The sequence below is a fragment of the Entelurus aequoreus genome, linkage group LG22 (genome assembly GCF_033978785.1).
Source record: "Entelurus aequoreus isolate RoL-2023_Sb linkage group LG22, RoL_Eaeq_v1.1, whole genome shotgun sequence".
Taxonomy (NCBI): Eukaryota; Metazoa; Chordata; class Actinopteri; order Syngnathiformes; family Syngnathidae; genus Entelurus; species Entelurus aequoreus.
The window spans coordinates 21,637,802-21,651,192 of NC_084752.1; the positions used below are offsets into that span (position 1 = coordinate 21,637,802).

Below are 13,391 nucleotides of genomic sequence, written 5' to 3' on the forward strand. Positions count from 1 at the left end.
AAACTCTTTGCAAGAATAAAACATACATTGAGAAGGTCTGCAACTTGTAGACGGCAGAGCAAACAATGAAGAATAAGGAAAGGTGGTGTTCTTTCTGTAATTGTAATAATTAATTAAAACATTAATTTGACGATGAGTATGTGCTTTTACTGCCATCTAGTGTCTACTTTTGACTCTGTGTGGTATAAAACAAGTAAAACATCCATACCGTGTTTGTTTTCCGTTTTTTGTTGTAATCGTGTGCTTTTTGAGGTTGAGGTTACACTGAAACTTACAACATTGATAACAAATTAAAAAATGTCAAAGTTGATTCATTGTTATTAAAAAAATATGCCTCAAAACGTCACACCTTTGCCACAAATTCAGACATTTTAGGCCACGGCAATCACTAAAAAATCCTGGAGGGACTGTGCATTGTCGTATTTGACTTTTAACCTGTGCACTGTTTAACAGAGGGTGTGAGGAGGCTATTCTCAGGGGCCACCATGGCTTCCAGCAGAGGAGCCCTGGTCACTGTGGGACAGGCAAGTTACTTCACTTATAGTCCACTCCTACAGCACGACACGTTTTAGCTAGCATGAGTGGCCGAGAACCCTACACATAGCCTACTTTGATGGGAAATGGCACGATTCCAACACTTACCCGAAACATAGAATGAGTGCAATGTGATCGCTCCTCCAACCCCATTTTATTACATACAGTATATAAAACAGACTAAAAATCATTCGATTGTGAAACCCAAACTCGCTCGCTCTCCGGAACTATACATTCACGTGTGCAATTAGGATGTGTCATATATGTATTCGATTACTCCGCTTGCAAGTAATTAATAACACTTTCTCAATAAAATCAGAATGACCGGAACTAATCCACAAAGTCAATGAAATTGCACTCATGCTGCAGTGTACAAGTGATGGGCAGATGGCAGGCCAGCTGGTGGGGGGAGGCAGGAAGGGAGTGACACCTAAAACTGCACCCTAAAACTACTTTGGCACTTTGGCATGTCTGAGTAAACAATAGTAAGAGTAAAATGGGAGCATTTCAGTTGAACTGATTCACACTAAGAAAACAAAACAAAAGTAAACGTTGTCTGTAAATCACAGAAAATGAATTTATTAGGAATAGTAAAATCTATTCCCATGGGTAATAATGCACCTGATTTAAATGGAAGTCGCATTACTGTATTATTGCTAAATCAATATTTGGAACTAATTAAGTAGTTGGTCAAATGGTTCCATTCAAAAATTAATTATGAATGAGCCTTACTTACCACTGGGAAATCATAGATGATAAAGAGCATTTATCCTGTGTCTATGCAACATGGCGTTTATTAACCTTTTTATGGAGTGTGGTCACTACAGTGGACAGCTATTTAGAGTTTTCTGCTATATGCATGTGGCTGACTGTCTAAGGTAGCATGTCACATGCTTCCTTAGATATACTGTCATGTCTTGCCATGAACTACCACCCACTTGTCAGCTGTTGTAGGTGCAAATAAAACACACACTAAAAGTCAAGATGGCTGACAGACTTGCAGAAGTGCAGAGCACAAGAGAAATATCTGTCCATTACTTCTATTCTACATCAAGCAATAACTAAGGATAAATATAATTCTTAACATTTCCGAGTATTGATCTTTTATTTTGAGGAAATTGTGATTACTGTATGTGTCCACCAAATTGCATAGTATTTTGTTGTTTTTGAAAATACTTCTTTTGCTGTAACTTTTTGGCTGCTAATCAATTATCTCTGTTATTAAATATTAATAAACCTTTAAACAATTACCGGTACCTTAACGTGTCATTAATTACTTAAAATTGGAATTAAATATATACACGTGTCATTTATTTATGTAATGCAAATTAACATTTAATTATTTGTTTAGTAAATTATTTCAACATTTAATTTATTTGGTTATTGGATTTATTGTGATTCAATTATTAAAGGATTTCACAATTGTATGTGTTTTAATGAATGTGTGTTATTTTGAACACATTGTTGTTCATTATTAAAAACATTTTATAGTGTTCATAAAGTATAATTTCCCTAATTTTAATCTTAAAAATTTAAACCATGCTGTCCACCTTAGTAGCCAAAAATTGGGTTGACTTTTTTTCATGCACAAATTACTTAAAAAACAAAACAAAAACATCCTTAGGTTGGTTCTGGTAATTTGTACATTGAAAAGAATAATATGCAATAAATACTGTCACAAAAATTTCACTGTTAAAAATGTTATTAACCATAATAACATACTTTTCGGGCTATAGAGGGTAAATTCACCATATTTAAGCCGCACCCATCAAATTTTAGAAGATATACATATTTTTTACATATTTTAACTGCACTACACCATAATCCGCAGATATACTGTGCAAGTTGACCTTAAGTGCCCCTCAAATATGTCTAATTATTTCTATTTTTATTTCTATTATTACAAGAAATGGCTCATTTGAATCTCAACAGCTTTTGAAATAATGTTATGGTGCCAAACGAAACTTCTGAAAAGCATTCTATCGTTCACAACTTGGAAAATAAAGCCCACTGCGTCAGTTTTTGCAAAGACAAAAGTCTTGTCGCCCGGTTATATGATGCACACAATCCTAGATTACAGCTTCATCTGTGATCACTAATTGGTCAATCAATTAGTGGGTGTGTATAAAAAGATCTTTACAACAACTGCAACTTGACCTCTGACACCATGCCTGAGATTCACCCTGAGACCAAAGCGTTGATTATCAAGACACTGAAGACCAGGGGCCGTATTTATCAAGCTTCTTAGAATTACTCCTAAGAAGTGTGCTGTAAAGTTCAAATTTGAATGACAATAAAAAGGAAGTCTAAGTCTGCTAAGAGTTGACTTATGAGTAAAGAAATTATTCGCTAAAAGCTGCACTTAAAAGTTAGTTATCAAGCGTCTTACTCACACTTTCAGCAAAGTGTAGGACTGAATCTTAAGTGTCACACTCAGAGCTGAATTACGACGTTACTAGGTGCCGTAAACGGAATTTTAGGTGACGTCATTTCTGTGTCCATAGAAATGACCAATCACGGAAGGGAATCCCTTGTCTAAGAATAAAGAAATATCTTAGAAATATTTAAGTGGACAATGGGAGTGTATATTTTGACAATAAACTACAAAATAATACAAAACAAACAAACAATATTGGAAATGAATCAAAAATAATTGTGCATTTTCCCAGTGGCGAGATATCGAAGCATTGTGATGACCTTTAGTTCTGCTGTGAAAGCTCTGCTGCGTGATGTTGCTGATGAGATGACGCCCCTTATTAAATCTGTGACAAAAATAATACCCGCTCTGTCTAAACGATACCGTTTGATCAGCTGTTCGTCATCAAACAAAGCCAGGGCATCCTTCCGCTGCCTGAACGTTCCCGCACGTCTCTCTCGCCTCAGTGCCATCCCCCGCTGGCAACTCCTAACCACTTAGGAAACCTCTGAAGGTCTCTTAAATATCGTGGAGAGTAGGAGTGATTCTTAGACTTAAGAAAGTTGATAAATAGCTTTTATTCTTAAGTTTGAGAGTAGGACTAAATTTTGCAAATTCTCAGGACTTAAGTGTAAAATGGCACTCTAAGACGCTTGATAAATACGGCCCCACATCCCCTGCTGAGGTGACTGACCCCTTTAATCTCAGCCTCAAGTACAACAAATAACAAGATTTGAAGAGACTGGAGAAGTTTTTGACAAGCTCAAATCGGGGAGAAGCCGCAAGACAACTGCTCGGGAGGACCTGTTGTTAGCTCGTAAATCCAAGACCAGACCCTCTTCCACTGCTGCACAGCTCCACTAGGCCTGGTCACCTCAAATCCCTGTGTGAACTAGAACGGTTCGTAGCATTCTGTCTTGAAATTGACTCCATGGTTGAATCAGTGCCCAGAAACCAGCCCTAAACAAAATCCGATTTTCCAAGGCCCACAGCCTGCTAAAAGGGTGGACGCCAGGAAAAATGGCAGACGGTGGTTTTCTCAGATGAATCTTTGGTTGAATTACATCACAGCCGCCGCAAATATTGCAAGAGACCTACTGGAGCCCACGTGGATCCGCGATTCACCCAGAAAACAGTTAAATTTGGTGGCGGAAAAATCATGGTCTTGGGTCAGATCCAGTATGGGGGTGTGCGAGAGATTTGCAGGGTGGGAAGCAATATCAATAGCCTACAATATCAAGATGTATTAGCTCCTCCTTACATTCCCAAACACGAAAGGGGTCAATCTTTGCACAGGATGGTGCTCCATCGCCTACTTCCATCTTAGACTTAGACAAACTTTAATGATCCACAAGTGAAATTGTTCCTCACAGTAGCTCAGTTACAAAGGATGGTAAGGATTCGGATGGAAAGGATCGTGCACAAGAAGAGGGCAAAAACAAAAGGTATAAAGTAGACAATATAAAATATAACATATGTAATATTTACATATTATATATACAGTATTTAACATATACTGATATATTATTATATAATATATAACAAATCCCAATTACCATGTACGATATTACAGTATATGTATATCTCTACATCAAAGTTCCCCAAGGTGGAGAAGAGCAAGGTGCTCCAGGACTGGCCAGCCCAGTCAACAGACATGAACATCATTGAACAAGTCTGAGGTAGAATGAAAGACCAAGCATGTAAGACGAAACCAAAGAGTCTTGATGAACTCTGGGAGGCATGTAATAAAGCTATTCCTAACGACTTCATCAATAAATTGTATGAATCATTGTTGAACCGCTTGGATGCAGTCCTTCGAGCTCAAGGAAGTCAGCCAACATATTACATATGGATCTCAGCATGTTATGTAACATATTTTTGTATTTAAAGTAAATTACGTGTTCAATTTTCACATTACTCTCTGTAGGCGACACCACTTTGGTCTTGCCAAAATCGGACCTATCTGTGTTCATTAAATGATCAATCTTTCTTCTGTGAAGCAAATTTATTTCAGTATATTTAACATAATTTTGGAAGGTTTTAGCTTTCATAGGGGCCATTTCTAAGACCAATGGTTTTCTTAAAAGTCAGGTTATAAACTGTTGTTTCTACAAAATGGATAAGTGGCAAGACTTTTGTAAAAAATGTGTATTAACATACCGTAATTGTTTCCAAACGGTGGCTGTCACATGGCAGTAAAACAGCTGATCAAACAAAACAGAAGTCATCGTCATGGATCCTCTAGCTGCGGAATCTAGCTCTCCAATCACTGTGACGTTTTGGTGAATTTACGAAGCTGAAACAATACAAAAAGAATGCCATTATAAGTTAATAATACTAACTTAGACTTAGACAAACGTTATTGATCCACAAGGGAAATTGTTCCACACAGTAGCTCAGTTTCTAAGGATGGAAAGGATAATGCAGGTATTAAGTAGACAAAAAATGTACCATAGTAGCAATATAAAATATAACATGTGTATATAATATGTAAATATTACATATTAAATAAAATATACTGATACATTGTATTATATTTGTATATAATATATACAATATACAACAAATCCCAACTACCATGTACAATATTACAGTATATGTAACAGCTGCAGCAAAAAAAGAAAAAGAAAAAAAAGGGCAGCATAAAATATAGGTAGATACAGCAGAAAATATACATTATAAACAAAGAGAGGTAGCTAACAGAAGGTGTCAGGTAATAGACAGATATCATCTATTGCTGTATTGCGAGTGATTACACAGCTGGATAGAGTGCGGAATGAAGGAGTTCTTGAATCGAACACTGTGGGAGAGAAGCTAAAGGACCCTGTTGGAGTATGAGCTCTGCTGTCCCTCAATTGTCTGGTGGAGTGGGTGGGCAAGATTGTCCATGATGGCCAGCAGTTTGTCCAGCGTCCTCCTGTCCCTCACTGACACAAACGCCTACAACTGCGTGCCAATAGTTTGGCAGGCTTTCTGGATCAGTTTATCAATCCAGTTGAAGTCCCTTTTGCTGGTGCTGCTCCCCCAACAAACCACTGCAAAGTACAGGGCACTGGCCACAACAAACTGAAAAAATATCTCCAACAGCTTGCTGCACGCATTAAAGGACCTAAGCTTACTCAGAAAAAAAGAGTCTGCTCATACCCTTCTTGTATACAGACAGACACTTTTAAGTTAGCATATTCGCTAATGCTAACGACGCTAGCCTGATTACATTACTATAGCGCGTACAAATATGTATGAAAACACTCCTACAGACATCACACATTGGACGGTTTAGTACGTATGAATTGTTTTACGTATATTGTAAAACTTGCAAACGTTGCTTGGGCGGATGAATGCAGAATCCTTTCGAGTAGAACTGTTATAAAGGAATAGTTGACGAAACGGGATATACTTCTGGTTCAAGGCGCAGAACAGAAAGTACAGTTTCAACCGTGCAGCACCTGCAGTGAGCCAACTCGTCCAAAAGATGGCACCATAGCATGAACAATAACACACCTTTTTTGTGTCTGTCGGTGTTGAATACAAAACATAATGTATACATTGGCTGCACCGTTTTATAAGTCGCAGGGATCAAAGCGTAGGAAAAAAGTAGCTGCTTGTAGTCCGAAAAATGCTATGGTATGGATCATGGGTGTGAAAATTGGCCCGCCGTGTAATTTCACTTGGCCCTTGAAGCGATATCAAATTAACACTAGAGTTGGCCCGCCGATTATATACAGCGACGGTGCCGCGGTAACACCGCATTCACCACTAATTCTCATACTTGCCAACCCTCCCGGGGGACTCCCAAATTTCAGTGCCCCTCCCGAAAATCATCACGTCCGCTTTTCACCCAGTCCGAGTGTTGACCCAGTCACATAACACGTGCGGCTTCTGCACGCACATACAAGTGAATGCAACACATACTTCATCAACAGCGATACAGGTTACACTGAGGCCCCCCCCAACCCCGCCCCCCTCAACCGATGCACGGGTGGGGGGGGTGGAAGGTTTGGTGGTAGCAGGGTGTATATTGCAGCCCAGAAGAGTTAGGGCTGCATGGGATTCTGGGTATTTGTTCTGTTGTGTTACGGTGCGGATGTTCTCCCAAAATGTGTTTGTCATTCTTGTTTGGTGTGGATTCACAGTGTGGCGCATATTTCTAACAGTGTTAAAGTTGTTTATACGGCCACCCTCAGTGTAACCTGTATCGCTGTTGATCAAGTATGCATTGCATTCACGTGTGTGTGTGTGTACAGAAGCCGCACATATCTTGTGACTGGGCCGACACGTTGTTAGAATGGATGAAAAGCAGACGTGACAACAGCTCGTAGAGGATGTTAAATGCAGTGCCTTTAAGGCACGCCCCCAAGACTGTGGTCCGGGTAGACTACGAGATATAACGACTGATGAACACCTTCGTTCGATAATGAAGGTTGCCTCAGCTCAAAGCCTGAGCCCCGACATTAATGAACTAGCATCCAAGAAAAGATGGCAGGTATCTGGCTTGGGCACATCAGATTAGATCAGTGTGTTGCAAACTAAGCAGTTTAAAGTCTCGAATGGTTGGTTTATTCATTGTTATTTTATTTTCTAATTTATTAGCCTGTGGAAAAAGTTAATGTTGATATTTACCTCAGAAGGCTGCAAATAGAAAAGAGGCATTCTATTTTTATTTAAATTGTATTTGATATGCCATTGATATTTTTTGATTATTATTATTATTATTTGAAACTCGATTTTGCATGTCACTATAAAGTTATACTGTATAAGCCTTGCTTGTTCAATATTCAATGCAAAACTTGTTTGGGTCCCTATTAAAAGGTTAATTTGTACAACCTTGGCCCGCGGCTTTGTTCAGTTTTAAATTTTGGCCCACTCTGTGTTTGAGTTTGACACCCCTGGTTAGATTAAGCGGATATCAATGTGACCACAGATTCTTTTTGCACAAGTCTTTCATCATGCTGTATTTTCCCCTTCAGTTGGCATGTTATGACCAGGCTAAGCAGCTTGTGCTGGGAACAGGGATGCTTGGAGATAACATGTTCACACACTTTCTCTCCAGCTTCATTGCTGTAAGTATCACTTTGCCCTTGAATGGGCAGCAGAGAGAGCAATACATCCATTTCATTTTCTTTCTGCAGGGAGGCTGTGCTACGTTCCTTTGTCAACCCCTCGATGTCCTAAAGACCAGACTCATGAACTCAAAGGGAGAGTACACTGTAAGTGGAGTATTATATTATTATCATTATACACTATATTGCCAAAAGTATTTTGCCGCCTGCCTTGACTCACATATGAACTTGGAAGTGCCATCCCATTCCTAACCCATAGGGTTCAATATGATGTCGGTCCACCTTTTGCAGCTCTTACAGCTTCAACTCTTCTGGGAAGGCTGTCCACAAGGTTGCGGAGTGTGTTTATAGAAATGTTCTACCATTTTTCCAAAAGCGCATTGGTGAGGTCACACACTGATGTTGGTCGAGAAGGCCTGGCTCTCAGTCTCCGTTCTAATTCATCCCAAAGATCGGGTTCAGATCAGGACTCTGTGCAGGCCAGTCAAGTTCATCCACACCAGACTCTGTCATCCATGTCTTTATGGACCTGGCTTTGTGCACTGGTGCACAGTCATGTTGGAAGAGGAAGGGGCCCGCTCCAAACTGTTCCCACAATGTTGGGAGCATGGAATTGTCCAAAATGTTTTGGTATCCTGGAGCATTCAAAGTTCCTTTCACTGTAACTAAGGGGCCAAGCCCGACTCCTGAAAAACAACCCCACACCATAATTCCTCCTCCACCAAATTTCACACTCGGCAAAATGCAGTACGATTTGTACCGTTCTCCTGGCTACCTCCAAACCCAGACTCGTCCGTCAGATTGCCAGATGGAAAACCGCTATTCATCACTCCAGAGAACGCGTCTCCACTGCTCTAGAGTCCAGTGGGGACGTGCTTTACACCACCGCATCCCACGCTTTGCATTGGACTTGGTGATGTATGGCTTAGATGCAGCTGCACGGCCATGGAAACCCATTCCACGAAGCTCTCTGTGTACTGTACGTGGGCTAATTGGAAGATCACATTAAGTTTGGAGCTCTGTAGCAACTGACTGTGCAGAACTCTTTGCACTATGCGCTTCAGCATCCGCTGACCCCTCTCTGTCAGTTTACGTGGCCTACCACTTGGTGGCTGAGTTGCTGTTGTTCCCAAACTCTTCCATTTTCTTATAATAAAGCCGACAGTTGACTTTGGAATATTAGGAGCGAGGACATTTCACGACTGGATTTGTCGCACAGGTGGCATCCTATGACAGTTCCACGCTGGAAATCACTGAGCTCCTGAGAGCGGCCCATTCTTTCACAAATGTTTGTAGAAACAGTCTCCATGCCTAAGTGCCAGATTTTATACACCTGTGGCTGGGCCAGGTGATTAGGACACGTGATTCTGATTATTTGGATGGGTGGCCAAATACTTTTGGCAATATAGTGTAATTACAGCATGCCCTACTTTCATAGCATTTGTTTTTTAACAAAAATTTGGACCCAGTTTTTGTATGCTGTCTCGTATGTCCAAATATTGCGCCTAACAACTTAGTCTTGTTTGCCCGCGTATCATTATTCCTTCTTTACAATCAGCACTATATTGAAGGTGAGAAACATTACTGAATTCTTCGCCATCTTCAATAAAGGTAAACAAATATGTTAGATGTTTATTTATCCAGTACATTTGTCATTTACATGTACAGTGGTACCTCAACTTATAAGTAATTTAAGATAGGAGCTGACTTTCTGCTTTTTTATTATGCTTTAAGTTGTGAGCATCATTTGAGTTACAATATATTGCAGCACGTTAGATGGATGGATGTTTATTGTCATTGTGACATGTACAACACGATTAAAAGTGTCAAACAGTCAAAGTGCACAAGTGCAGTGCATTAAAAGCATACATTCAAGAATACATTAAAAAAATAAAGCTAAAATACGTTGCTCTTCCTGCTTCATTTACACAAAAAACATTTATGAATGTGTTGCGTCTAGTCTGTACTGAACAAACTGGACGGTCGCGCATTACTTTTGGTACACAGACATACATATTTCTTGTTGTCAACTCTGACCTCTCCAGTCCATCAGTCAAATACGTGTGTGTGCAACATAAACAAGGATTTCCTAGTTCCTATAGTTCCGTGATGGAGAACAGCCCATAGGAAACCGCTATAACAGTCTACTCCCCAAGGTAAAAGTTAAACATTATTATTGCATTGTTTGTAGTACATTCTATTGCACAGGTGTCAAACTAAAAGCACCCAATCTTTCTTAGTAAACTCATTTGTTCAATTTTGACAAAAAAAATGTACTGCATGCAATTGCATATCTGATAACGCAACACGATATTCCAAGCATTATTTTTTTATTAAAAATAAATAAATATCTGCTTGTCACCTTGTCTTGTGATTTCAAAGCAACTTATCGGTCAGTTTGTGAGCAAAATGTATTAATCAAATGCTTAGGCAACTGTGTGACAAGATCATAAGGCGATTCATGCATATTTACTTTTACTTCCGGCCCTCTGATGGCAGTCATAATTGCGATGTAACCCTCAATGAAAACAACTTTGACATACCTGTTCTAGTGTATTTTTTCTCGAACAATATTTCTGATCCAAAAGTTTTTTTTATTTTAAAAGGCATGATACATGTTGAAATTGTGGTGTTTTGGGAGTGCCAAGCACGGATAAAATTAATGTAATTTCATGTCAATTCTTTAAGATACAAGTGTTTTAATTTACAAACTCAATTGTGGGATGAAATGTGCTCATAAATTGAGGTACCGCTGTCCATTAAAATGGGTTTCGTGTCAATGTTTTTGGATATCGGAAAAGGATTAATTGCCATCCATCTTCTTCCGCTTATCCGAGGTTGGGTCGCGGGGGCAGCAGCCTAAGCAGGGAAACCCAGACTTCCCTCTCCCCAGCCACTTCGTCCAGCTCTTCCCGGGGGATCCCGAGGCGTTCCCAGGCCAGCCGGGAGACATAGTCTTCCCAACGTGTCCTGGGTCTTCCCCGTGGCCTCCTACCGGTCGGACGTGCCCTAAACACCTCCCTAGTGAGGCGTTCGGGTGGCATCCTGACCAGATGCCCGAACCACCTCATCTGGCTCCTCTCGATGTGGAGGAGCAGCGGCTTTATTATGAGCTCACCCCGGATGACAGAGCTTCTCACCCTATCTCTAAGGGAGAGCCCCGCCACCCGGCGGAGGAAACTCATTTCGGCCGCTTGTACCCGTGATCTTATCCTTTCGGTCATAACCCAAAGCTCATGACCATAGGTGAGGATGGGAACGTAGATCGACCGGTAAATTGAGAGCTTTGTCTTACGGCTCAGCTCCTTCTTCACCACAACGGATCGATACAGCGTCCGCATTACTGAAGACGCCGCACCGATCCGCCTGTCGATCTCACGATCCACTCTTCCCTCACTCGTGAACAAGACTCCGAGGTACTTGAACTCCTCCACTTGTGGCAGGGTCTCCTCCCCAACCCGGAGATGGCACTCCACCCTTTTCCGGGCGAGAACCATGGACTCTGACTTGGAGGTGCTGATTCTCATCCCAGTGGCTTCACACTCAGCTGCGAACCGATCCAGAGAGAGCTGAAGATCCTGGCCAGATGAAGCCATCAGGACCACATCATCTGCAAAAAGCAGAGACTTAATCCTGCAGCCATCAAACCGGATCCCCTCAACGCCTTGACTGCGCCTAGAAATTCTGTCCATAAAAGTTATGAACAGAATCGGTGACAAAGGGCAGCCTTGGCGGAGTCCAACCCTCACTGGAAACGTGTCCGACTTACTGCCGGCAATGCGGACCAAGCTCTGACACTGATCATACAGGGAGCGGACCGCCACAATCAGACAGTCCGATACCCCATACTCTCTGAGCACTCCCCACAGGACTTCCCGAGGGACACGGTCGAATGCCTTCTCCAAGTCCACAAAGCACATGTAGACTAGTTGGGCAAACTCCCATGCACCCTCAAGGACCCTGCCGAGAGTATAGAGCTGGTCCACAGTTCCACGACCAGGACGAAAACCACACTGTTCCTCCTGAATCCGAGGTTCGACTATCCGGCGTAGCCTCCTCTCCAGTACACCTGAATAGACCTTACCGGGAAGGCTGAGGAGTGTGATCCCCCGATAGTTAGAACACACCCTCCGGTTCCCCTTTTTAAAGAGAGGAACCACCACCCCGGTTAGGATTAATTGGATTGACATTATTATTTATGAACAAAAACACTTTTGTTTTCTTACGATTTTGTCTGTCGGACATTTTCGAACGATTTACCATTAATAACCCAGGTATTACTGCATTTATCTACTTCTTTTATCTAACCTATTGTCGTTATTTTCAGGGGGTACGACATTGCTTACAAGAAACTGCTAAGTTGGGTCCCCTGGCATTCTACAAGGTACACTTTTACTTCAAAATAACTACTTAAACATATTTTTTCAGTGTTTTTTATTTATTTATATTTAGTCTTTTAGGACTAGGGATGTATAATGTTAGGATTTTATAGATATTGATGCCAATATGGATATTCCTTATTGATACCGGTACTCTTATTGAAACTATATGTAATTGGTTTAAATAAAGTTGTGAAATAATGCATTTTTTACAAGCTTTATTATTTTTTTTATTATTATTGCTACCTTATTTGTGATTATTCCAAGCTGTTACGGCAAAAAAAAAAATCATCCAATAATATCACAATTTTTTTTACATTGTTTTTAAAGTACCAGGAGAGTGGGAAAAACAAGTTTTCTCTATATTGAAGCCATTATCATATATATCTGATGTATGACACCAAAAGACTTCCAAAGTTTGCGAATAAATAGATATACAGAGATTTCCGAGCCATTTTGAGAGATAATAAGGAAGTCAGTCACGTGATTGTGTGAAGTTGTGCTAGGAACCAATGATCCCTTCCTTATCAACAACAATGCTAATCAGGCAGACTTTGTGAGAGCCAACAACTAAAACTTTTGGAAAACATTTTTTTATCAACGACCTTATATTTTTGAGCCCGAACACAAAGAGGATGAGCAAAGAGTTTTAGAAGCCGAGCGATGGATGCAGATTCATCGTGACACGAGCAATGCTAGGTGCTAAACATACAAACTAAGAATAACAAACCAGAATGAAACAAACACTTACTGTAATATTTCCACTGTCGCTGGGATTGCAACCGACGGCACGCTCACATAATTCTGTTCAGATGAAGATTCAATCGCAATCCTCGCGAAGGGTTAAAAAATAGTTCCTGCAAGAAGCGTCTTGTGGGGTCTATTTAGCCATCTCGGGAGATTGAAAGTCCACCAGCCTGTTGTACCATGGCCACATTTGTCTACTACCAGGTGAGAGATTCATGAATTATAATCTAGAATTTACTTTTAGCAACTTTGAGA

At 40.6% G+C, this 13,391-nt stretch overlaps 1 protein-coding gene across 2 annotated transcripts in view; it reads left to right on the forward strand.

Moving 5' to 3' along the window:
- Positions 1–13,391, forward strand: part of slc25a10b (solute carrier family 25 member 10b) — a 49,537-nt gene that overhangs the window by 25,280 nt on the left and 10,866 nt on the right. The window contains exons 7-10 of one of the 2 annotated variants that reach the window (XM_062032464.1): positions 454–524; positions 7,918–8,010; positions 8,080–8,157; positions 12,338–12,394. In XM_062032464.1, coding sequence (XP_061888448.1) covers positions 454–524; positions 7,918–8,010; positions 8,080–8,157; positions 12,338–12,394 — 299 coding nt within the window. Of the gene's footprint in view, positions 1–453; positions 525–7,917; positions 8,158–12,337; positions 12,395–13,391 lie in introns of both variants that reach the window. The other variant, XM_062032463.1, reaches the window with a different exon arrangement.